The sequence below is a fragment of the Mastigoproctus giganteus genome, chromosome 8 (genome assembly GCF_048544385.1).
Source record: "Mastigoproctus giganteus isolate SK-2022 chromosome 8, ASM4854438v1, whole genome shotgun sequence".
Lineage (NCBI taxonomy): Eukaryota > Metazoa > Arthropoda > Arachnida > Uropygi > Thelyphonidae > Mastigoproctus > Mastigoproctus giganteus.
In genome coordinates, this window is record NC_143582.1 from 46,219,517 (window position 1) to 46,247,463 (window position 27,947).

Consider the following 27,947-nt stretch of genomic DNA (forward strand, 5'->3'; position numbering starts at 1 on the left):
ATAATACGTAAGTCGTAATAAACTATTGCTAATGCTTTTGCTTCTATCGTAAGCAAACTTGCTTTTTGTTTGATTTTCTATCCAAAGAGATGACAGCCGTTCCATCTCTTCCAATTCTTTGTGTCTTAATCTAATGGATTTTAATTACACTTTGAGTTGTTCCCGCTATGAAAGTTGTTTTTATTTTCTCTGCATTCTTTGTAATTCTCCGCGTTTCCTCATTTAGGTCTGTAGCACGTACAATATCACATGGTCTTTCATTTCGCTCAAAGCGTTTCACAATTTCGTATTTTTTCTCTATCGACAGAAGCGGACTGGCCATAAGCCTTACGGGGCCACGGTGGGCCGAAGGCCGGTGTGATTTTGGCCATAAACTGTAGTATGAGGCCACTACAAATTTTCCCGGGTAAGAATTTTTGACCCAGTCCGCCTCTGTTTATCGATATTGCTTCTTTTTTTCTCTCTCTGAATCTGCAGTGTCTTAGCCAGGACGCTTCCTTTTCACACCTTTTAAGTATTTTACTAATTTTTAGAGAATAAAGCACAATCACAAACGAGGCGGCACGCTTGATACACAGAAACAAAGCTGCGCGCGTGTAGCAACTGAATAAACAACACCGTAAAGGCCGAGATACACTATTAACACCTCACATTTTACTAAAGCACATTTCTGGGGGTTACTACCATAAAACAATAAAAACAATTTCCAGTTTCGTTTCTGCTAGTGGAATCTGTTATAAACTGGTAGTTATAAACTGGTAGTAAACTCCATCTAATTGCATTTGCGATTATATCGATAGCTGGAATTGTGTTGGTTTTCACGTTATTATGGTGAAATGTGTTTCCCCTTCACTGATATAAAACACATAAATACATTTTCAGAATCTTCTTCGTTCCTATCGTGTTGCGTTCAGTTGGGGTGATTCCGCATTCAACTGCCATTTCTTGTAAACACAAAGGCGAATCGTGTATAAGCGAATTCGGTTCGTGTTATATAAGATAACGTTCCCCTATTTATAAATCGTGTATGATCGAATTCGTGTAATGCAAACACGTGTTATACGAGGACCGACTGTATATATATATATATATATATTTTTTTTTTGTTTAGAAATCGCAAAGATGATGGGTGAACGCAAAAGAATTGCACTTGAGTTGAACAAAAACTTGAAATTATTCAAAAGTTTGAAAATGGTGCGTCCATTAAATCTTTAAAGAACCATTATAATGTTGGTGACCAAACATTGTAAAAAATAAAGGGAAACTATTGGATTTAAAATGAACATGGTAAAAAAAAATAAAGGGAAGCTATTATATTTAAAATGGACATGGTAAAAAATAAAGGGAAGCTATTAGATTTAAAATGGACTTTGTAAAAAATAAAGGGGAGCTATTAGATTTAAAATGGACATTGTAACAAATAAAGGGAAGCTATTAGATTTAAAATGGACATCGTAACAAATAAAGGGAAGCTGTTAGATTTAAAATAGACATCATAAAAAATAAAGGGAAGCATCGTATATTGGACATGCGAGTAGTGCATTAAGTTTTTTCTTTTTTATCTATTGCCATATTTTTTATGTAGATTGCTGAACATTTTTCGATACAGTAATCCCCGACTTATGCAACTTTGGACTTGCGTAAATTTTTTTTCACTCTTTTTTTTTTTTTTTTAGGATTGTAAAATTTAAAACCAAAAAAATAATAATAATAAGTAATCAATAACGACGATCACGGCACGCGCAAATTTCACAAGTGAGAAAATAGGAAAGAAGAGAAGATTCTTAAAATTTATTTATGTTTTTTTTTTTTTTTTTTTTTTTTGAAGATATCAATGAAGAGGAACACATTTCACCATAATAAAGTAAAAACCCACAGAATTCCACTTATCGGTATTATCACAAATGCAATAAGATTGAGTTTACCATTCATTTATAATTGCTTGCACTAACAGAAAAGCCCAGTAAACCAGAAAGTGCAAATTGTTTTTATGGTAGTGACCTCCAGAAATGTGCTTTAGTAAAATGTGAGCTCGCATGGGGTGATAATAGAGTGAGTTTTCGCTTTAACCCTGTGAAGCTCTTTTCAGAAAATTTCATTTTGACTGTTATCATGGTGCCGACTAAGAGAATAAGTGACAGCGGTACTAGTAAATGTACCAAGAAAAGGAAAGCGATTGATTTGGATCAGAAAATTAAAATAATAAGGATGTATGAAAATGGTCAAACCTTAACAAGTATCGCACTGAATTCAGATTTTTCAATAATAATATAGTAGCAATATGTTATTAGTCATTCCTGAGTTATGTAAAACTTGACGAAGGAAGAAGTCCTGGAACGTAACGCTTACGTATGTCAGGGATTTTTGGATTAAATGAGAAATCGATTATCCGGGATTTTTTTTTACCATCTATCCTGGAAAATCGAGTCTATATATATATATATATATATCATGTTGCTGTAATATATATATATTACAGCAACAAGAGACCTAGAAAAAATAGATAAAATGGCAAAAGTGGCAGTTGAGGCTCAATATTGATAAATCCAAAGTACTGCATATGAATAATAGCAACCCCAGAATAATATCCCAAATGGGTGTATCACTCCGAAGGTGCGGTGAACAAAAAAAGACGTATGGGTAATTGTACAGTCCAACACGAGTTCTCCATGCAGTGCAAACATCTCTGCACAAAGATCTTCTAAGACAGCTCACTGGATTTTGCTATATACTAGGAATTTTTCAGAAAGAACAAGGTGATTAAGCTATTGTATAAGGTAATGGTTAGGCCACACCTTGAGCATTCCCTGCCAGTATGGAACCCCCATTTTAGGAAGGATGTGATTGTTGGAATGGGTGCAAAGATGAACAACGGGCATACAAGGATACTCTTACCAAGAAAGACTTCATTTTGATAAATTATAGTGTGAGGAGATCTGACAGAAGTTTAACACTTTAAATTGAGAAATCTGATGGCATCCTTACTATATCTCCAGTGACACATAAGGGAACAAATTTAAATTGATAAAGGATGATTGCAGGATAGATGGTAAAAATTTGCTTTTGGTCTGAGAGTAATTGTTTGTTGGAAAGAACTTTCATCTGGTGTTGTGGAAATGGGTAATTAGAATAAATATAAAGATTAGACAACTTGTAACACACTGGATAAACAGATGATGCAAATTTTTTTTTTTTTTTTTTTTTGTGATGTTTCTGTGATTTGCCGAGTTGCGATTTGATCATTTGCTGAGCATGGATACATTTATAATTTTATAATAATATCAAGTGATGTAGGAAGTTTGATATCTTCTTTGATATATTTGACATTTTATATTAATTACTGTTATGAACATTTAGTTAATGGATAATTTAATGAGATTTATTTTCTTCTTAATAGGCAGCATGAATTAGCATTGCAGCAGCTAATGGAAACACAAGGATGTGCATCAGGATCAATGTCTGTTTGCCCTGAAGGAGTATCTGGTATAATACATCCACTTACCACTTCTCCAGCAGTGGCTGCCCCAGTTTCAAGTGGCCCAATCGTATATCCTTATGGCTCCATTTTGGGACCAACACCTGCACCAGGTACCCATCAGCCAGTTACTGTACATACTACTACCATACCACCTCTTCCACCAACAGTTACCCATCCTGTTCTCTCTTCTCCAGATCTAGGTATAGATCCAACGAGCAATGTTCAGGCAGAAGTTATTGTACCAAGCTCAGGAAGGTGAAAAATTTTTTTATTAAATTGTATATCATTCTGAAAACAAATTTTAAATCAGCAGTTAGTTACAAGCAGTATATAAAGACTTCTGAATTTTTGAAAGTATCAGAGTTAGGCTGGTCAAATCAACCCCAAGTAATTTCTATTTGCTCCAAGCAATTCTTAGTATCTGAAGCAATTTTTTGTTTCTTTCACACTCTTTAACCATCAGTCTGCCAAACTGAAACTCACAATACTTTTCAAGAAATGTGTCAGTTATTGAACTGATAGACAAATTCATAACAAAGCATGAAATGTGATAGTCCCTGGTATAGAATTAGATCAGTAGATGGAACATCTACAGCAGTTTGCAAATGAAAAAATATGATTAAGTTTAATGGGCTTTGTTTCACAATCATTTGCAACATAAGTTGAAGATTTGCATATAAGTTGAAGCATATGGGGAAAATGCTAGTACTATTGTACCATTTGAAAACAAGTTTATACAAAAGTTGACAGGCATATTGTGTATATAATTACAGTATACAAAAATGTTTCATCTATTTGTTTTCAAATTGTGATGTTGTACAGCATCGACCTTGCTTGTCAGGATGGTTTTTTTTTTTTTTTTGGCTTTTTTTTTTAAGATATCAGTTAGGAATGTTTCGAATCAGTTAATGTTTGAATAAATGGAATTTTCAAAATGTTAGTAAGACATTCTGTAATAAGGTGTATGTGTGGAAGGGATTAATCAGGCATACATCCTGAAAGATTCCAGTGCAGTCCACACATTCCATTCATGAAATATTTAGGGCATTTTTGGAAAGTTCTTTGGGTTCCCAAAAAAAGATGGTTAGTCACTGAAGAACAACAACAATAATTGCACAATTGTTGTGAAATATAAAGTGAATGTGATAGCGACAATGCAACAATGAGGATATTTTTTATGACATAAATAACATTGTAAAGACTACATTGTGTTAAATTGCACAGGAGATATATAATGTGTAATCCACATGCCACAGAGTTCCTGAAAGAGAAGGTGATGAATAAATGAGTGAAGTGACAGATGCAGATCCTGGTAACATCCTACCCAAAAGATCTTTAATTTTATGATAAAACATAAAGGAAACATAGCATTATGATAGAAGATACACTGTGATGCGAATCCGATGCTATCAGTGACTTATGTGATTCCGGAGCAGTGGGAGTACCAGTCCAGAAAGCACTCAGCAAAGTAGTCTGATTCTTGCCATCTGTTTTCACCAAAAGTGAAGTAGCAAAGCATCAAACATCAGTCTATCAAAAACAAGCAACACACAGGGTGTTTCAATTAAAAGAAACCAGAGAGCTTATCTCAACTTATTTTTATGTTTGGGCTATTTGTTGTCTGGACATTTTTTTCATATTTGGGCTAAACTTTTTTGGATTTTATGTTAAATTGGACTAAGGATTACCATTTAGGTTTTATGATTTCTAAATTAAAATTTAGCCTAATCATTTTCATTTTTCTCAGTGGGGAAAGTTGTTCCCTATCCTCAGTTTAGCCTAAAACACACCACTGTACTATTGAAAAAGAGCATGAACCCATTTTATATTTGAAGATGAAAATAATAATAATAATTATACAACATTGTAGCATTCAGAGATGTGGCACAAACTACTGAATGCAAGACAGTAATCACTGTAATGGCAAAAAAAAAAAATAAAGATTTCTCTCAATTAGGTACTTAAAATTTTAGCATTCGTGGAAAATGAAGGACAAAATTTTCTGATGTTTTTATACCAAATTCAGAGATCTAAGACTAAACAGCATGTCATTACATTAATGGCATTCATGGATATTGGCTAAAATATATCTTAAAGAATGTCTTTATAAATATATGGCCATTTATAGACCATATATTTATAAAGACATTCAGACTTTAACATTAGCAAGGGCACATGATGCAAGAAAGCAAGCTTATATAGCATCAGCCAAAAAAAAAAAAAAAACACACCCCCTTCTCATTTCACTCATCCACTCACTCCGAATGTTTGTCTAGTTCTGCCTTGAATCTGTTTATGCTGTCAACTTCTACAAGGACAGATGGAAGTTTGTTCCAGCAATCAACCACCCGCTGGCTAAAGGCAAACTTCCGCACATCAATCCTACAACTGTCTTTCCTCAATTTGAATTTATGCCTTCTCAGGTGCTTATTCTGAGCAAGAGGAAGAATCCCATCAGCACTAAGCATGCTGAAACCATTCAAAGCTTTATACACCTCAATCAGATCACCTCGCAGGTGTCTAGTCTCCAGTCACTGTAATTTGCAAAACTTAAGCCTTTCTTTGTAAGAGCAACCCTTTGTTCCATTCACTTATCTTGTTGCCCTTCTCTGTACTCGTTCCAACAGCTCTACATCCTTCTTAAAATGAGGCCTCCAGACTTGTACTCTTGCAGACAGTCTGCCTGCTCAGAAAACTTCATATCTGCCTGCAAAATTACCCACAGGTCCTTTTCACTCTCTACCACTGTCACTGTAGTACCACACAGTTGATACGTTACTCTGGGGTTACTGTTTCCCCATATACAGTACTTTACATTTATCAATGTTAAAACTTCAGTTGCCACTTCTCAGCCCATCTACTCAACTTTTCTAGATCCTGTTGCAGCAGCGCACTGTCATTAGTGTTATTAACAACCCTGCTGACCTTCGTATCATCTGCAAACTTGAAAATTAAGCCTGATATACCATCATCAGTATCATTAATGAATACAGAAAACAACAATATAATATCGGTGTTTAGATACACCATAGATAACTCTTAATAAACTACAAAGTAGTTGTTGTAGGCATCATTTGCTGTTTCTCATATTGTGCTCTGCCTTCACGACGAGTTGCCATGATATTGCACTACTTCAAATAAGTAACTCTTCACTAATAGAGAAGACTATTGTTACTTATTCTCAGTTGAGTACCAACATCAACTGAGAATAAGTAACAATAGTCTTCTCTATTAGTGAAGAGTTACTTATTTGAAGTAGTGCAATATCATGGCAACTCGTCGTGAAGGCAGAGCACAATATGAGAAACAGCAAATGATGCCTACAACAACTACTTTGTAGTTTATTAAGAGTTATCTATGGTGTATCTAAACACCGATATTATATAGATACCAAACTCTTAAAGTATTATGCCTTGTGCATTTATTTATTTTAAATAGAAAACAACAATGTACCCAACACTGAACCCTGAGGGTCTCCATTAATAACATTAGTCCACAAAGAGCAGTGTCCATTGATTACCACTCTCTGGCTTCTCCCACTCAACCATCCCTGTATCCATAGCAGCAGTTAGCAATAGTACAGGCATACGATGCAAGAAAGCAAGCTTATGCAGCATCAGCCAAAAAAAAAAAAAAAAAAACCCGCTCCCATTTCACCCCTCCCTTCGTTCCCAATACCTGTCCAGCTCAGCCTTAAATTTATTGAGGCTATCAACTTCCACAACAAAAGATGGAAATCTGTTCCATAAATCAACTACCCGCTGGCTAAAGGCAAACTTCCCCACATCTATTCTACAGCTGTCGTTCCTCAATTTGAATTTATGACCTCCTGATTATTCTGAGCAAGAGGAAGAATCCCATCAGCATTGAGCATGCTCAAACCATTCAAGGCTTTATACACCTCAATCAGATCACCATGCAGGTGCCTAGTCTCCAGACACTATAATTTGTAAAACTTAAGCCTTTCTTCGTAAGAGCAACACTTTGTTCCATTCACTAATCTTGTTGCCCTTCTCTGTACTCGTTCCAAAAGCTCTACATACTTCTTAAAATGAGGCCTCCAGATCTGCATACAGTTCTCAAGATGTGGCCTGACCATTGCCTTATACAAGGGGATAATCACATCCTTATCCCTTCTAGAAAAATTCCTGTATATCATTGACAAGACACCATGAGTTACTCTTGCAGACTGTCTGCACTGCTCAGAAAACCATATCTGCCTGCAAAATTATCCTCAGGTCCTTTTCACTCTCTACCACTGTCAGTGTAGTACCACACAGTTGATACATTACTCTGGGGTTACTGCTTCCCATATGCAGTACTTTACATTTGTCAATGTTAAACTTCATTTGCCAACTCTCTGCCCATCTGCTCTACCTTTCCAGATCCTGTTGCAGTAGCATAGTGTCAGTAGTGTCCTTGACAACCCTGCCAACCTTCGTATCGTCTGCAAACTTGGACATTAAGCTTGATATACCATCATCAATATCATTTATAAATACAGAAAACAATAATGGACCCAATGCTGAACCCTGAGGGACTCCACTAATAACATTAGTCCACGATGAGCAATGTCCATTGATTACCACTCTCTGTCTTCTCCCCCTCCACCACCCCTTTATCCATAGCAGCAATTTGCCTCCAATGCCACACTGCTCCAATTTGTGCAGCAGTCTTCCATGTGCAACAGTATCAAAAGCCTTTCTAAGATCCAAATTTATGATATCAAAATTATTCTCTGTCTTCTCCCCCCCACCACCACCCCTTTATCCATAGCAGCAATTTGCCTCCAATGCCACACTGCTCCAATTTGTGCAGCAGTCTTCCATGTGCAACAGTATCAAAAGCCTTTCTAAGATCCAAATTTATGATATCAAAATTATTCTTTGGATCCAGTTCCTTTGTGATTATATCATAGTATCCAATCAAATTGGTCAGACAAGACTTTCCCTGAACAAACCCATGCTGTGTCCGAGCTATAACTGAAATCTTGTCTAGATGATGCTGCAATGCTTGTTTAACCAGTGCCTCCATTAACTTTCCTGGAACAGAAGTTAAACTCACAGGTCTATAATTACTTGTGTTAGCCTTTGATCCTCCTTTGTGAATTGCCGTCACATTTGCACATCTCCACTCTATGGGTACCTCCCCTGAGTCCAAAGAAGCTCTCATAATTATGGCTAATGGTTTGCTTACTTCCTTTGCTGCCTCCTTTAATATAACTGGATAGATTCTATCCACCCCAGGTACCTTTCTTTGTTTATCTTCAACAATATTTCCTCCCTTTACTCTCAGTTATTACAAGATTATCTCGCTTAATACCAGAGTTTAATACACCTTTGGCATTCCCCTCCCTGAATAACTCCTTGTGTGTGAATATAGATGCAAAATATTCATTTAGTTTGTTAGCTACTTGAGCAGGATCATCAACAGTTGAACATCGATATCAAGACGAAAGAATATATTTGTTGACCTTACACTTGAACTTCTGTTGACTGTAATTTTCAGGAAATACATATGAAGGAAGGTTGTTCCAGAAAACAGCAGTTGTATGAACAAACGAGGAAGATGGAAAGTTGGTTATGTGAGTTTGATGTTGGACAGTAAGTGGAAGTTGGCTGGTGGTGGCACGTGTTTGGACTGTTTTGAAAGAGAGAGCAGGAATTATAGAAGCCAATTCAGAAGAACAGTGCCCATGGAAGTATCTGTAAAAAAGGCATGCAGCAAAAACAGTACATCTATGAGACAGCGAGTGGAAAGACTCTATTAGAGAGGAGTCATTAATTAACCTAACTGCCCTCTTCTGAATGGAATCTAGAAACCTGAGAGAGGTTTTGGTGGCATCGCCCCAGATGTGTGAACAATATTCCATGGTAGGGCAGATTTGTGATTTGTACAGAGTGAACAGCTGTTTGGAAGAAAAGTAACGCTGAGAGCGAAAGAGAAAAACCAAGTTTTTAGAAGCAGAGGAAGCAATATTTGTAATGTGCTTGTGCCAAGAGAGATTAGAAGTTAGGGTAATCCCCAAAAGAGATATATCATTTTGCCTAGAAATCGGAGTGTCACCAAATATAAGCATAGGAGCAGAAGAATCCTTTTTGTGAGATATAAGACAAGACTGAGTTTTAGAAGGATTGAAATCACCAAAGTTGTCTTTGCCCCACTGGAGAATTACCTGGAGATCGACATTTAAGGAATTGGTAGCGGATATTCTAGAATTTGAAGCTGATTGAGCAGGGCAAGGTTTCTCAAAATGGAAAGTGGAATGCAATGTGCTATCATTGGAAAAACCATGGATAGGATTTCCAGTCAATGGAAGAAGGTCATTAATATACAAGAGGAAAAGAGTTAGGGGAAAGAACTGAACCTTGAGGGACACCAGCATTAGTGGAGATGTTAGAAGACAGAGAGCAATCTACCATCACCCTCAGTGAGCGATCAGAGAGAAAACTGGATAACCAATTACAAAAACCAGTTGGCAAACCATAAGATGGAAGCTTGTTTAGAAGACTTTTATGCCAAACATGATCAAAAGCCTTTGAGATGTCAAGAGCAACTGCTTGTGTTTCACCAAACTTTTCCATTGAATTTGTCTATAAATGGGCAACATAAGCCAGAATATCGCAAAATTAAAGGTGGTAGATGAGTTTCATCAACCGGTGAATACCACCACTTTGTTTATTGGCATCTTGTAGTGGTGAAACCCATGTTTTGTCTCTAGAGCAAAGTTTCTGGCTCCCCCCCCCCATACTTCTCCTTCAACCCATGCACGGTACTAAGTACTATAGGTTTTGATACCTTTCGTGTTTGGGGTTTTCATAAAAAAAAAAAAAAAAAAAAGTTGACCAATCTGATTTATCCCCTTCCTTCTAGAGTTTACATAAGTAAAGAACTCTTTGCTTTTTTTTCTTTGCATTCTTTGCCAAAGATTTCTCGTAATCTGCCTTTGCCTGCCTAACCTCCTTTGTGACTTGGTTACAGACCAGCTTATATCTATCATAGGCTTCTGTGTCACCTGTTAATTTATATGTATCCCATGCATTTTTCTTCTCTGCCACATGTCTAATTAGTTAATTTGTTATAGAATATCATCAATGAACATTAAGACGCTCATATCAAGAAGATAGGCAGTAGAGGCCACCATTAAAAGAAAAGAGCTCAGGAATTCACCTACTGATTTCAGAAATAATCAATGAAACTGATACTACCGAATCCTTTGTTTTCAACGTACATCATACCTCCAGCTAGATCTCATTGCAGATTAGTGAGAGAGCAGCTGAACGATTTTGCAGTCTACAATTTCATACAGTACTTGCACGTTGGAATCCAGTGATGAAAAATTTGGGAAAGTCTTACATTTGCTTTTAAGAAGCTGACAGGAAATATTGGAAAATGCATTGAAAAAGATGTAAAACAGAATACTGCTCCAGATATAGTGTCCAAATATAGTTGTGCCAATAAAATGTTTGCCAACCTTCTTATCTATTGGATGCAACCTGCCCTGTCAAGTTGCAGGGAAAGTATTTTCTCTTGATCAGTTCATGGTCTTGCAGATGAATGCAAGCTTATCTGGAGCCAGGGCTTTAAAATGAGGAGGATATAGTTAAAGGGTCTAGAGTAACTGAGTTTAAAGAACTTTAATAAGACAAAGATAATTTAATTATTTAATTTTATTACTATTATGAAAATTTAAAATATTGATCTATGTATTTTAGCTTGTTAAGATTTTCATGAAAAATATTGTTAATTGAATTGAATTTTTTTTTTTTTTTTTTTTTCACTTATTTTAATTTTATGCCGACTTTTAGACATTTTTTTTCGTACCCGCATTAGTTCTAATTTTGGTTTCTCTAAGAAAAAAAGGGGGTGGATGATCTTTTCTGTTTCTTGATCCCTGCCCTCAGATTTATGGTTGCAGAAGTCTCCACATTCCAGTAAATTTCAGCATATTTATTATTATATGGTTAAAAAGGACAGACTATTTCCTAATATCAAAAAAATATATATATTCAAAAAATGTTCTTGTTTGTACTCCAGCACAACCACCCTGGTCAGTGGAGTTTACAATAAATCATCAATAAGAAACGTTAATCGTATTTAGCCATCACTGGCTTGAACCCTGGTCCACTCAAAGAATGCGTGCTACTGCACTCTCGCCCCTGACCCAGAGGCTTGACCTGATCTTGTTGAAATTAAAATATATAATTAAAAATGATTAACTAATATTAACAAAAAAGCATAAATGGTACTTCTGAATGGATGTATAGAAGAAGTTTTGTGGAGGCAGCATATGGCACAAAATTGAGTGTGATATCAGCAAGAAGTGAAAGGAAAAAGTGACCATCAAACTTTTGAAATTTTTTTTTTCAATGGTTTTTAAAACATAAATGGTAAAATCTTTTTTAACCATTCAAAAAGGAGCATGATTATCCAAATATTTAAAACCAAATTCTGTGTTTTTTTGTTTCATTGTGTTTTCTTTTCACTTTAACAAGCATATAAAAAGAAATTTATTCCCATTTCATATATTTATTTATTTATTTATTTATTGTATGGCTTGTACAGTACACATGGAATCAAATTACATGACTCAAGAATGATAGACATAAAGTTAAGTATAAAATTAAATTAAATAGAACAAACATCAGAGATTAACATTTAACTTATTTAAATGACCAATTGCCACATCGATCGCCATCAGGAAGTCTCCAAGGTTTCCTTCGTAGGCTCACAAGGCACAGTCCTCTATTATGTGTTGGATGGTCTGTCTATCGACTCCACAATCACGTCGGGGAAGCAATTTTGCCCCACTTATAGAGAAGATCTGCACATCTACTGTGGCGCATTCGTGCCCTGTTTAATGCTAGCCATATCCTACGAGGCTGGTCAAAACCAGGTGGTGTTTCAGAGATACAAGTCATAGTATGACATTGAGGAGAAGAGTTTTGTCTCTTGTGTAGAGGTATACAGAAGGTTGAAATTGGCTTGTTGCAATGTTTTAGCCATCAGGATTGGTGGATGTCTTGAACCGAGCCTGTTTATTCCTAGGTCTCAAATGGCGGAGTTTGTTGGTAGTTCAGGATTGTCTATTTTTCTGTATTCTCTGATGAGGGCACATTTTCTTCGGAGGTCTGTTGGCGGGATGTGGCTCAAGACAGGTAGCCAAAAGGCAGGGGTGGACCTGGCTGTTCTGGTTATGATGCACATGGTGTTATTTAGCTGTACATCCACCTTTTTTATGTGGTTACTGTTCAGCCAAACTGGAGCACAGTACTCTGCAGCTGCATGGAGAAGACTGAGAGCTGACGAGCATAAAGTTCGTCAGAGGAGCCTCATGTGGCACCACATAGCTTTTTGCAGAATGTTATTTCTTGTTTTCAGTTTTGCTTGTCAAATGTTTGCTGAAAGATAATGTTCTGTTTAGTGACACCCAAGTATTTCAGATATTTGTTGTGGTTAAGACGTTCGTTCTTGAAGTGTGTGTTCAGCTCTCTAGTCGCCATCTTATTATTGAGATGGAAGCATCTTGCTTCCATCTTGTTGGAGCCTCCACTTGCAAAATAATTTTCCCAAGGTGGATAGGCCAGTTGTTAAAATCCCTTCTGTTTTTTCAATTGATTTGTATCCCGTTGCTATTGCCTAATCATCCGCGTAGCCAAACTTTCTGGAGCGAGTCTCAGGCATGTCTGAAATGTAAAGGCTGAAAAGTAATGGAACAAGGACAGAGCCTTGGAATACGCTATTGTTGAATTTCTTTTTATTGCTCATTGTGTGTCCCATTATCACCTGGACAGTTCTATTTGTAAGCACGTTATCAATAAGTCTGGCAGTTGTTTTTCAGGCTATTGTACGGAATATTTTATATACAGCAAGCCCTCGTTATAACGCGGTTCAATCTACGCTGATTTGCTATAATGCTGTTCTTATATTAATGTATTAGAAGATGAAATGCACAAGGCATTTCTTATGGGTTTAGGTAATTAACTATATAATATCGGTGTAGATATTATGGGATAACTATGGTGTATATACACCAATATTATATAGTTAATTATTGTTCTTATATTATAATCCATATCTCACTAACGCTGTCACAACTCACTATAATGCTTTTTTACTAGCGTACAGATTAAATTTTTGGCACATTTAACGAAAATGTTTCATGTGATGTAGTCAATAGCTTGAAAATGAATAGCAAAACAGCATTAAAAAGTTTCCCACACTCAGTGAAATTTTCTTCCACCCTAATTTAATTGTAGTGTGTTGTCCGAGATCAACATTTTAAAAAATGATCAAGTATATTGCTTGTAATATTTGCATTATATTAGTGAAAAGACATTTGACATCTTTTCACTACCATTTATTATTTGTGAGTCGTGGTTTATACCGCTGTGACTCACAAATACACAAATACATATGTTACATTACGGGAATATGGCGCTCACTTAGCACTCTGTTTTTCCATAACGAATTATCAATGTTAAGTGAGGGTCACCTGTATTAAGCTATGTCTCCAAACAGTGTCATAAACTGCAGTCAGATAAATGAAGACCACTGAGGTTTCAGTTGTTTTTGAAACCCCCCCATTTCATATAAAATTATGAATACATGCTCTTGATTTCTTTGAAAATTCTGAAATTTATTTTCTGGAATCATGAAAAGAAATTTTAAAACCTGCAATTTTTTATTTATTTATTATTTTTTTTTTTTTTTACAGTGCTGGGTATTCTCTTGGGCTGTTTGAATTCAACACTATGACAATACCATCATATCAGGCATGGTAGCAATTAAAGCTGACTTTTGGATGAAAAATAGCTTTAGTTGAAATTACAGGCTCACATCCCACTTAATTTTTTTTTACAACAGTCCATAGGAACCCCGCATTGAGTAGCAAAAGTTAAAAGTTAGGTTTCTTTCTAGGCTATTAAAAATTTAACTTTGTTAATTGTAATCACTTTGCTGTTGCTGACTTGCGCAGTAGACTGTACAAATTTGCAGTGAAGCATGGTAGTAACATGGACAGAAGGAGAATGAGCTTCAATGGTTAACAATGAAGCATGTATAACTTTCTAATATAAAACAACTCCAATTAAAATTAAAAATGTAGCGAACACATAACAGGAAACTCTCCTGCTGTCACATTTAGCAGTATCACCCATTTGGATTTTACTATAGATAGTTAGGGTTTCGCACCATGTGGTAAAGGCATTGGCTTGATCTCACCACAAGTTCAACCACAGTTCCCATCAGTTTGGGAGGAATTTTTGTCAATATTTTTCACACTGTAGCCAAGTTTGTCCATCTTGGGTTGCATAGTTTTTCATCCAGTAAAATGAGTGAACTGACTATGAAATATAGAGATGCAATATAATGTATTCCTCATGGCCTTAGTCACCTCTGGGCAAATTTTAAACAACTACCCTTGGTTAAAAATTCACAAAAAATGTATGGTTTCAACAAATTTATCAGCTTTAATAAATTTAAAAAAAAAAATAAAAAATAAAACAATCTGTTTGTTAGCTTTAATATTAGCTTTAATGACTTTTAGAAAAATTCTGTTTAACACTTAGTCCTTTTGTTTATAGACACTATGATATATGGAGTATTCCAAGAGATCAGACTTTGGTTGATTGCTTAGGTGATTTAAAAAAAAAAAAAAAAATTTCATGTCAGTGTAGGTCCAATTCCAAATGGGTGAGGAGATCAGTCATTTCACAATTTGGCTGCTAGAAACTGCAGTGCTGCTTGATGGTGCACATGTTGTATTCCAAGTAGGTAGTCCATTTCTTACAAGTGTTTTCAGAGCTTGTAAACAGTTCTGTGTATATGTTGAGGTGCTAAGTAAAGAGTGTTTACATCTATGCCATTTGCAAGAAGTACTTCACCTTGAAGTGGCAAATTATGATCTGAGTGAGCTTTTCATTATGTGTATGCTTTTGCACTTTATTTGCTAGTGAAGTGGCTTTTATTCCAGATGAAATAACAAAAAATTATAGTGAGCATGTATGGGCTCGTGACAATCCTTATACAACTTTTGAAACCTATTTCCAGTGCCAGTTTTTGGTAAATAAGGTGCAAAGGCATTGAGAACCGTTTAATTTGACTATATAAATTCATTGTCTCATTGGGGGAGCCTTTTCTAATTTTTATGAACATGAGCTACCAAGCCTTTTGGGAGATTTTCCTTTATTGATATCTGAACTGTCACTCCCCTAATCTTAGCTGTTTAGACCGTTGCATCTAGGGTCACATAAAGTATTATTTTACAGGTAAAAGATTAACAAAGGAATGCACTGTGTTAGATTTCAGACACTTCAAACTATATTTGAAATGACCAGCCAGTAATGGAGACAACAATGCAAGCATTACTATAATGTGCAGAAATGTGTATCCACGTGGAAGGCAAACATTTTAAACAGTTGTTCTAAGAGCTTTATCAACATGGTTATACTGGTGTAACTGAATATATTAAAGTAGCACTGCTTAATATATTTAGTCATAACACAGCACATAAGGAATCCTTAAACTTACAGTTAGCTGGTGTAACTGTTAATCACTGTAGTGATCCTTCTCTTCAAGTTGCTGAGATCATTCATTTCTAAAAAATAATTGATTTTTCAACTTAAGAATAAGTTTTAAGGTAATTTTAAGACATTTTGAAATGTCCAATCCTAAAATAAATATTTAACACAGTATTCATATTTTTTCCTTACTAGTGCCATATCTTTATACTAGTTGGAAATTGGATCCATGTTGATATGAACTTTTTTTGTTTAAAATCACCCAAGGAATCAACCCCTGAAGTTTGGCAGATTCCTCCTATACCAGGAGGAATCTGCAGACGTCCTGTATTTCAGGTGCGGCTAGAATTACAGAAATAATAATTTTGTAATAAATAAAATTGAACTTCCTGATTACAGGAAACCCATGGTTTTAAGGACTAATAGGATGAAAGGATGTCAGTTATTGCTGAATGTCTGTTAAATTGAAAGTTTTTCCCCAAGATCATTTACACCCCACATAATTGAAAATTTCAAAGGGGTACTCTGTATATGTATGTACAATATTAGAAAAACTGAAATAAAGTTAAACAAATTTCAAAGGGATACTCTGTATATGTATGTACAATATTAGAAAAACTGAAATAAAGTTAAAGAAAAAACAACCTTTTTATTTATCTTAACTTTATTGGCTGATACATAATACATGGTAGTAGATAATTTGTGACTGTATAGTTGGAGCACCTGAAAAAACTTTATTCAGTCTGACTCCTTAAAAACTCTTTAGTTTACTTGCTTTTAACAATATCTTTTTATTTATTTATTTATTATTATTATTTTATTTTTTTTTTTTTGATCTTGTAGATGTCATTGCCTTCCATTGTTTCTCTGCCTTTTAACCTTGCGATCATGTTGAAATATTGATTTTATTCACTGTGTGGTGACATGCAGAATGCTTAGCTATGCTTGAATTTCATCCAAATTTTCGGGGAAAACCAGTTCTACCCTTTCATTGGTCAAGCTTTGTTTTTTTGGCACTAGTTTTTTACAGAGATTCTTCATTTCAAGTTTTATGCTTAAAATTGATGAATGCTCACTTTATGTATCCACAATTGTTCTGTCATTCTGATTATCATTCTTTGATTGGTATAAACAAGTTCTTACACATTTTCATCAGTTTTTGCTGTCATTGTCTAGCTGGATCAAGAATCACGGATGCTTTCTCTTTCTTCAGAAAATCATTTGTACCACTGAAAAATTCATAACTTTTGATATGATAATCGTTAATTTAATCAGAAATTTCAGCTTCATCAGATTCATTTTCTATAATTATTATTAGCCATATGGTGCAAGGAAGCCTGAGGCTTTTGCTATACCAGCCAAGAAAAAAAAAATTCTGAGTTAACCTGAGAGAGAGAGAGAGAGAGAGAGAGAGAGAGAGAGAGAGAGAAAAGAGTCAGAAGTAGAAGGGAATCACCAAGAAAGAGAAGAATGATGATATCCAGCTCAGGATCCTGGGTGTGCCAAGCCCATACTCACCAGATGTGAGCCCCTGAAATTTCTGGTAGATTTTTTCAACTATCATTATGGTGGCTTTACAATGGTAAATTTCTTCACCCATCATTACAGTTGTTGTAAAACCACTGAAATGATATGAGAAGAAACTTGATAGAATGTGTATTGGCAGTTTGTAGTTGGTTGTGATAGCAACAAACAAATTTACTACTGCCATTCCTTCAACCCTCTAGCTTCATATATAAAATGTTTTAGTAATGATTTTTATTCTCTACAGTGATTTTTTTTTTTTTTTTTTCTCCTTCCTTCCCTTAGTGAGAGTGCTCATGTTCATCATCACCACATCCATCAGCATCATTATCACCACCACCATCCTCCACCACCACGACTCCACCATTTTGGAATGTCTTCAGGATTGCACATTGGCTTGCCCTCAGGAGTGGTAAGTATAATGTTTAGATCTATAATATGATCATTTTCTTTTACACATTTTGAATGAAATTCATTTCATAGAGCTCTAAGAATTGAACTAGAGCAAGATTGGTGACTTGAATCAGGGAGATGATGTAGCAAACAGGTTGTCAGTTTTAAAGGACTCTGTTCTTGTTGGTTGAAGGAATTTCTTTTGTAAAGATGGAATACATTTTAACAAAGTTGGCATAAGGGTCATTGCCACTATATGAGACCTTGAGGATTCAAAGAAACTGCTAATGGGGGGGGGGGGTAATACACATATGCATTTATCTGATGATGAGGATCAAAAGAGTCCTCTTCCTGTCCCTAGCCCTCTCCTTCAGTCCATGATACCCACTAACTTCTATTAAACCTGTATAATACTTCATTTTTAACCTTATCTATTTCACCCTTTCAAGTTTCCACTGCACCCCACATCTCAAAAGCTTCACTAATATCCTCCTACCCCCCCCCCTTTACTACATATCTCAGCTCCACAAACCATTTAACTAACCCTTTTTTGTTAACTCTCAATATCATTTCTCCCAGTAAATATCTGCTTCCTCTTCTCAAATGCTATTTTGCTCATTGAAATTATAGTTCAAATTTCCTGACTACTCTACCAATAACTTGTTAGCAGATGAGATATTTATGTGTGCACTTGCAGTATTTCCTTTTCAACCCTTCCTACCATCATGACTTTAATTTTATCAAAATTTATTCCCCTCCTGTATTCTTCATATTCTGCAATCCATATTCTGCATCACATATCGGCACCATATCAAATGCCATGGGCTATGCAATTTTACTCTCTCTATCTTTATGCCCTCTTTCTTCATCTTCATTATCTCTCTTACTATTACCTTTACACATATGTTGAACAACATTGGGGAGAGGCAATAGTCTTGTCTTACCCCTCTGTCTATTTCTGTTTTCCTTGTATTACTCACACCAGTTCACATCATAACCTTTGACCTTTTAAGTTCAAATATACAGTCGAAGCTATATAACAACCCCCCAGGGGAATGACCAAAACTTTTATATCAATCTTTCATAAAATCAGCAACAAAACAACTAAAAGCTTGAACATTTAATGTAATTCTACTAATACGGTATAGTGCAATCTTATTTATAATATTTTCTACAGTATTAAATAAGAAAATTATGATTGTAAATTTTGCATTGATTGTAGGGTGCAGTAAGGTTACAATTAAATTGTAAATTTCACTACATAGGCTACATACCTATCAAGACCTAACAAGAGAATTGTTTCATATTTTAAAATAATCTGTAAAAACATGCTGTTTCAATGGTAGAGCATGTTTTAAAAGAGAATTATGAAGGTGCACTTTTTCATCAACTCTACACATGCTGAAACACTTAAATACTCGTACATTGCCTGTGCAATGTCGATTTCACAATGAATTTTGCTTGCAAGACAGCAAAATTTTGTTTAATAGCATTCTTTGGTTGTTTTTCTTAAAGCACTGGATTACACCTTGATCGAGTGGCTGAAGAACTGACGTCATATTTGGTGGTAGATACTTGACAATGTGAGGGGTGCAGTTAACCACAAATGGCAAATTTTTATATTCTCTCACTCATTCGTGCCTTTTGGTTTGCTTGAAACATAGTCGGTAATGTCTTCCAACCTTTAAAGTATCGAGGCTTCTGGGCTTTTCCAGTGATTAAAAGAGGTAGCTTCTCTGTGCCAGACATGTTTGCTGCTAGGAGAATGATAATCAGTCTTAGAATGCACACCATTATCTACAGCTTGCAGAATCCTAATTTTATCTGTGATTGGCAAAGCTATCTGCTTTCTTGGAGTCATACCAATAGACATGCACTCTAACTAATGAAAACAACTTCTAGTCGATCATTTCATTACCACACTGTGTGAAAAGAGTGTGGGAAATCTTAACAAATGATTCCGGTCATTTTTAAATTCAAATTTTATCATAAAAAAGTAAAAATTCAAATTAAGAGGTAGAAATTTATGGTCATAGAGAAATCCTTTTATTTTAAAGGTCTCTATACTGAATGTAAAATAGCATAGGTTAATGAGAAAATGGCCAGGACCGACCACATAGAATGTTATTATGTGTGGGGACTTTAAAAATAGGGTTTCTATAAAGAGCTTCGACTGTAGTTCCTATGTCTTTTACCTATCCATTCAGTTCCCACATCCTTCAGTATCTCCATCAAATTTTTCCATTTTACCCTATCAAATACTTTTTCTAAATCCACAAAATAAACATATTTATTCATTTCTGTATTTCTTTCCATAAAAATCCTCATTATTCCTATCATATTTCTCTCCCTTTCTGCAATCCGTATTTTTCCTCTCCTATCATTTCCTCTCTCTTTCCCTTGATCTTCTATTCATTATCCTCAACATCTTTGCTGCATGGGATATCAAAATAATGGTTCTGGAATCCTTACATTGGATATTCTTTTCTGTTGTAATCATAATAATAGTCATAAAATCCTCTGGCCATTTGTCCTTCTGACATATCTACCTCCATATTTTTGTTAGTTGCCTTATTCTACATTTCCTATCACTTCAAGTATTTCCACTTGTAGTCCATCAATTCCAATTGCCTTTGCATTCTTTATTTCTCTTAATGTGACTCAAACCTCTATTTCAATGATTATTGGACTGAGTTCAATGACCATTGGTATAACAGCTGGCAACCCAATTGAACTCCTCGATCTGACATTAGCATTTGTGGAACACTATCGCAATTTTCTGTATCCTAGATTGTTCAGGATTCTTTTCAATGAATTAAAACCAAGCCTCACTCTTGCAGACATTTCTCAGACCTTACTGCATTTCTTAAAAACCTTGGAAATGTCTGCAAGAGTGTGTACATCTTTCACGAAACTGTTTATCCACTCTCTTGTTTTGCACTGTTATTGAAGTAAAAGGATGACTTGATTCTGGCATGTAATTCAACCCACTACCATCGTCACTGACATGCCTGACTCACCATCTAACTCTGCTCACACCAATTTTCATGTGCCCAAAATGTTCTTCAAGCATCAGCAAATCTCAATGTGCATAATGTTATCAGCATTTAGGAATTCAGTAACATACTGCTGCTGCATGTGCATATTAATATCACCCTTCATTTTCATAGACTGGAGGAATTTATAAATCAGAAAAATTCCTGTACAATCAAAGTTGCAGTATGCTAACTCAGGTGGAGGAATTAGGGTTTTCCCTGTGAGTTATTCTGGGTTTTTCAGCCCTCACAATATGCACATTGGTCTTTCAACTTTTATAGGCATAATACATAATGTGCCTTTAATTGATTGCTGATGCATCTAAAAAGCAATGACACCATCCTCCATTGTCAAACTGCTCCTGCCAACGTCCAAATTTCAACAATGCATGCCAGGTGGCATGCATTATTAAACTTTGGATTAGCTTTGGATTGGCCCTCATATATAATGTTATTTTTTATTTTAACTTTTATTTTTACACACACACACACACACACACACACACACACACACACACACAAGTCAAAACATTGACCACCCCTGCTCCATAAGTGGACACATCCCACAGCACTTAGGAGTGACATCACCAACCAGCACATCATATATAGTGATGGCATGGGTAGTGCCTGTCAGTACAAAGCCTGAGCAATGAGGAAAGGGAAGGACTTGACGGAGCTTGAACATGGAATGATTTGCAGCACTAGGAAGGCAGGGGCCAGAAACTACATGTTGTCGGCTGTTTGAGGGCCACCATAGTGAAGGTGTGGTGGAATGGTCAAATGGTCCACAACCACCCAACGTGTCACCACAGAGACCACCACTGGTTGACAGTTGAGGTGAATGGCAGTTGGTGTATAATGTCCAGGACAAATTAAGGGATCACAAGCCAGATGGCTTGTGATCCCTTAATTAATGGCAGACTGCAACCAGAGCACACAGAGAAACATTTCCAAGCAAACCAACTAGCAGATGTTCTTGTGGATAGGCCTGTGGAGTAGGTGACCTGTTCATATGCCCATACATTTGTATGTGTAAATGAAAAGAGTAAGAAGGGAATTATGGTATATGTAAAAAAATAATTTAAAAAAAAAAATTATGTACAAACAAAAATAAACATATTGTCATACATTGCACAACCCTGGTATCATTGTCTAGAGTAAGCCACCAGAATTGCACGAAAAAATGAAAATTTAGAGCCTCTGTTTCTAACTTCCATACTGAAGCAAAGTACTATCAAAAAATGGTGAAATAGGAAAATTTTATAAAATTAAGAATTTTAAATAAAAATGGGAAGGAGACAATGCAGGCATGTGGTTCGCAGTTACTCGACAGAGGAAAATGTACAGACAAGACAGCAAAAGAACTTACCTATTCGACAGTGCAACTAGGTCAACCTAAAACTAAAAGACTATGTAGTAGAAGTGTCTAGAAGTTAAGAATAAGACAAAGGAAACCAAGTGGTTAAATTCATGATTAATACAACCCAGAAGAGAAAAAGAAGTAAATAAATAAATAACATACACAAAGTAGCAAGAAAAAGTTGCTAAAACTTTGAAGGAGAAAAAAGGTAGTATAGAAAGAATATAGTTTCTCTCTATGCATTCGTAAAATTAATGGTTCACAACAAATAAAAGAAGAATATAGCAAAATAAAGGAAATATAGAATAAATGGGATGGCTCTGGTAGTTCAGGGAGGCACAAATCCAATTCCCGTAGAAGGGACCTTGGAGTTCTGAGAATACATTAGCATTAGTAGAGGCATTTGATGCAAGAAAGCAAGCTTATGCAGCATCAGCCAAAAAAAAAAAAAAAAAAAAAAATACGAATCATGAATTTAATAATGATAGTTATGAGAGGTTAATAGGGGGGAACCACACCAAACTTTTCAAGGGTACAGTGATCTGTATTCAGCCCCGGGTGCCAAGCAAATTCGAGGTCAAGCGATTTTTCTGCAATATATAGAGTGCTCATCAAAAGCGATTAAAGTTTTTTCTAATTTCGTACGTTTCTATTAGCAGCTTTATTTCTATATCGTTCTACACTTAAAAGCCACAAGTTAGAACAGAGAAAGGAAACTCACCTTTCTTTATTTAACCATATATTTCTATTTCCATTAACTAACTAACACTTTAACCGCTTGGCCTCCTAGCGGCACTGCTCCTGCCTCCCCGTGGCAGGGCCGGAAATCTTGGCAAGTAAGACCACTTGCCAAGGGCTAAAAGGAGCAAACATGGCAAACACAGACCATCAGGATATTGAGAACAAAAATCCAAAGAGACAAAAGACTGATCGGATGGAGCAATCTTGCCCATCGTTCTTAATTATCCACTCTCTTACTAGTCAGCCCATTAATAAATTGTCTCCGTTTGTCATACAAAAACATCTGGAGGGTATTGCAGGATCTCCCAAGACGGTGAAGAGACTGCAATCAGGAGACTTACTAGTAGAAACCACCAACCACAGACATTCCGAGAAGCTGTTACAACTGACAAGCTTTGCTGGCATTCCAGTTAAAATATCTCCACACACAACCCTAAATTCATCTAAGGGTGTGATATCCAGTTGGGACTTATTAAACGTTACTGAGGAAGAAATAACCCAAGAGCTGCAGGGACAACATGTAATTGAAGCAAGACGAATAATGATTAAAAAAGATAATGAACTTACACCTACAAGAAATATTATTCTAACCTTCAATACACCCAACTTACCCTCCTCTGTAAAAGCAGATTATTTACTTTGCCGCATCCGACCTTACATTCCAAACCCTTTAAGATGTTACAAATGCCAAAAGTATGGCCACTCACAAACTGTATGCAGAGGAGTTCCTGTCTGCCCTAATTGTGGATCCTCAGATCACATACAAAGTAACTGTACAGCTACAAAAATGACCTGCCCAAATTGCAAAGGTGACCATCCTGCATATTCAAAGACATGTGAAAAGTGGAAAACCAAGAAGAAAATAGTAAAATACAAGGTTGAGAACAAAGTAAGTTACCCAGAAGCGAGAAAATTACTTGCTCTTTCTATAACCAAAAATATGACCTATGCCAATGCTGTAAAAAAATATCAGACAGTCTCTACTCAAACCGATGTAACAGTTCCCACTAACAAATCAATTTCTGACTGGGCTAGAAATGTTCTTTCTAAACAACAATCCAAGTTCTCTGAACAGGCAAATAATACTCCTCTGACAATACCAGCGGCATCTCCTACTCCAGCCATAGATACCATATCTCATAGTTCAAACGGAAATGTAGTGAAAAATTTTCAGGACACAACCATGGATACAGATGGCACGTCCATACAGGAAGATCCCCTTCTAGAAATCCATGCAGAAGAAGAAATGGACACAGGTCGGTCAGTTTTCTCCAAAAAAGACAAATCTAAATTAGAACGTCATAAGCCAATAACCTTCAAAAAGCAGTCAGATACATCTCCATCAATTAAACACAAATAATGCCTTGTATTTTACAATGGAATTGCAGAGGCTTTCGTTGCAACACAGATGATATCCGTGATCTAATTAACCGATATTCTCCAGTTGCCCTTTGTCTTCAGGAAACTTAACTAACCTCGCAAATTTCTCCTTCAATAAAGAACTATTGTCTTTATCGAAGAGATCGTAATACAGCAAATGCTGCCCATGGTGGTGTAGCAATCCTAATAAATTCAAAGATCCCAACTAAGCATATTCCACTTCAAACTGAAATAGAAGCTGTTGCTGTTCATATAACTCTCCATATTTCAATAACACTTGTCTCAATATACCTACCACCAAACCATACTTACTGTCTAAAAGACCTTGAAGATCTCTTCATACAGATACCTCCACCTCTCTGTATATTAGGGGATTTTAATGGGCACCATTCCTTATGGGGCGATCCTAAACTAGACACACGTGGTTGACTCGTTGAAAGCCTTCTAGAGTCACAAAACCTCACCTTACTCAATGCTGGTGCGCACACTCACATACAACTCCCAACTGGACACACCTCAGCAATAGATCTCTCAATTTGTTCTCCAATACTCCTTCCAACCATAGAGTGGTATGTTTTAAATGATCCTATGGGCAGTGACCACCTTCCAATCATATGCAAATTTTTAATATCACAGTCTCCTTCAAACAAACTCTGCAGGAAATGGAAATTTGTTCGTGCAAACTGGGTAAAATTTCGATCGTCAATCTCTCTTGACGAGGAAAAAATCCAGCTCCAGAATATTGATAATGTAACAGATTACATCACATCTCCTAAAAGTGGCCAAGGACACAATACCATTATCAAATCCCCCTGGTCGCAAGCATTATAATTACTGGTGGAATGACGAATGCACAAAAGCAAAGAAAGCAAAAATCAAAGCCTGGAATTTATTTCGGCAATGTCCAACCACAACCAATCTCATTAATTATAAGAAGCTAAGAGCAAAAGCACGATTTGTACAAAGGCAAGCCAAGAAAGAATCCTGGACCCGTTTTGCATCGACCTTTAACAGAAACACTGATCCGAAAACTATATGGAAAAAAATTAGACAGTTATCTGGTAAGTTTCCTACTATACCTTCTCCAATCCTCTCCTGGAAAGGGCAAGATCTATCCAGTTCCTTAGATATTGCTAATGCTTTGGGCAATACTTTTGCTGAAATATCAGCGGCATCAGCATATTCTACATCATTCCAACGAATTAAAAAAACTAGAGAAAAGCATGCCATAAAATTTCAAACCGCACGTACTCTTCCATGTAACAAACCTCTGCAACACTCTGAACTTCTGCAAGCCATTAGAACAGCCCACAATGGTGCTGCCGGGCCAGATGGGATTTATTATGTCATGCTTCAACATCTCGATGACAAAGCTTTAAGCCTGCTTCTGGTTTTTTACAATCGTATATTTTTAGAAAATGTTTTTCCAACTTCTTGGCATCACTCTACTGTTTTGGCATTCCTAAAACCTGGGAAAGATCCAACTAACCCCTATAGCTATAGACCGATCTCTCTCTCAAACTGCCTGAGCAAAATCCTTGAAAAAATTGTCCACAGAAGACTCATATGGATCATTGAGTCACAATATCTAATGAGCCATAGCCAATATGGCTTTCGTAAAAATAGGTCATGCTTAGATCTTATGGTCAAGGCTGACTTCGCCATTCGAAATGCCTTTGTTAAACGTGAACATCTTGTAATGGTTTCAATAGATATCGAAAAGGCTTTTGACACTACCTGGCGGCATGGCATACTTAGTGATCTTTACTCTCTTGGTCTGCGAGGCAACCTTCCTATATTTGTTCAGAACTTCCTACATACTAGATCATTTCAAGTTCAGTACCAACATGCCCTCTCCAAAACATTTATACAGGAAGAAGGAATACCACAGGGATCAGTACTGAGTGCCACTTTGTTTGCTCTCAGAATAGATTCCATCACCAATCAGCTTCCAAATACAATTGAGACCTACCTTTATGCAGATGATCTTTCCATCTCCTGCCATTCCCAAAACATGAGGTCTATTGAACGACAGCTCCAGATATCACTTAATAAAATACAACAGTGGGCCAGCCTCAATGGCTATCAACTCTCGCAGCAGAAAACAGTTGCCATCCATTTTTGTAGACAGTGCAAACTTCATCCTAATCCTGAACTTCAAATTTATAATGTCTCCATCCCGGTCACTAATAGCATCAGATTTCTAGGATTAACACTTGATAATAAGTTTTATAAATTTTATAGACCACATAAAAAATGTACGTACTTCCTGTCTACTTCCTGTCAGAGCTTGATCCTCCCGAACATGGGGCGCAGATCGTACATCTCTGTTTCGGCTATATCGGTCATTAATCAGATCCCATCTTGATTACGGAGCTCCCATCTATGATTCAGCCAGATTGAGTGCATTACGCTGGCTTGATCCAATTCAACACAGTGCCTTGCGACTTTCACTCGGGGCTTTCAGAATATCACCAGCACATAGTCTCTACATTGATGCCCATGAACCCCCACTAACCTTACGTAGGAAGACACTGTTATTGAAGTATGCTGTCAAGATACAAAGTTGTGCCATGCATCCGACTCAGTCATACCTGTTCAATCCACCATTTGAAAACCTTTTCAGAAATAAACCAAGCATAGTAAAGCCAGCTGGTCTTCGCCTTCTTGAACTGATGCAAATTTGGAATGTTTCCATCCTTTCCGTACAACAGGTAACAACTTGTACTCAACCACCATGGGTTCCTCCACCTCCTATACCGACCTGTTACACTTACCTCTCTCAATGGGGAAAGAACATTTTACAAACATCAAATATCAAACAACTTCACGAAGCTCACACTCAAAGATACTTTGACTTTTCTCCAATTTATACAGACGGCTCTAAATCTAATTCAAACGTCGGAGCGGCTGCAGTGTTTCCAAATACCATTATTTCAGCATCCTTGCCATCTGAATTCAGTATCTTCTCAGCTGAATTATATGCAATCAAACTAGCTTTACAGAATCTCTCTTCTGACTGTGCTTTAAAATCTGTTATTTACACTGATTCCCTCAGCTCAATTTTGGCTTTATGTAACCCCTTAGATAAAGTACACCCTGTTCTAGATGAAATAAAAAGCATATTACTACAAATTGAAGAACGCAATCAACTGGTCACCTTCTGCTGGATTCCAGCTCATTCTGGCATTTTGGGCAATGAACTGGCTGATAAAGCTGCAAAAAAGCCAACTAGCTTTGACTTAACTGATATCCCTGTTCCGCCATCAGACTATGCATTAATCATTCGGGCTGCATGCCTGTCAAAATGGACAGCAATATGGCACTCTCAAATTAATAATAAACTCTTTCAATTTAAACATGATCCAAAAATTTGACGCTCCAGTGTCAGCACATCAAGACGAGAAGAGGTAGTCCTTTCAAGGGTAAGAATAGCCCATACTTATCTGACCCACCTTTATTTACTCACAGGGAATGACCCGCCACAGTATCCACTTTGTAATATAAATCTGAGT

General features: G+C 36.3%; 1 protein-coding gene across 2 annotated transcripts in view; it reads left to right on the forward strand.

The window, feature by feature from the left end:
- Positions 1-27,947, forward strand: part of LOC150081505 (uncharacterized) — a 363,757-nt gene that overhangs the window by 230,933 nt on the left and 104,877 nt on the right. For both annotated transcript variants that reach the window (XM_090379341.1, XM_090379342.1), the window contains exons 8-9: positions 3,398-3,733; positions 17,809-17,935. In XM_090379341.1, coding sequence (XP_090235467.1) covers positions 3,398-3,733; positions 17,809-17,935 — 463 coding nt within the window. The remainder of the gene's footprint in view (positions 1-3,397; positions 3,734-17,808; positions 17,936-27,947) is intronic.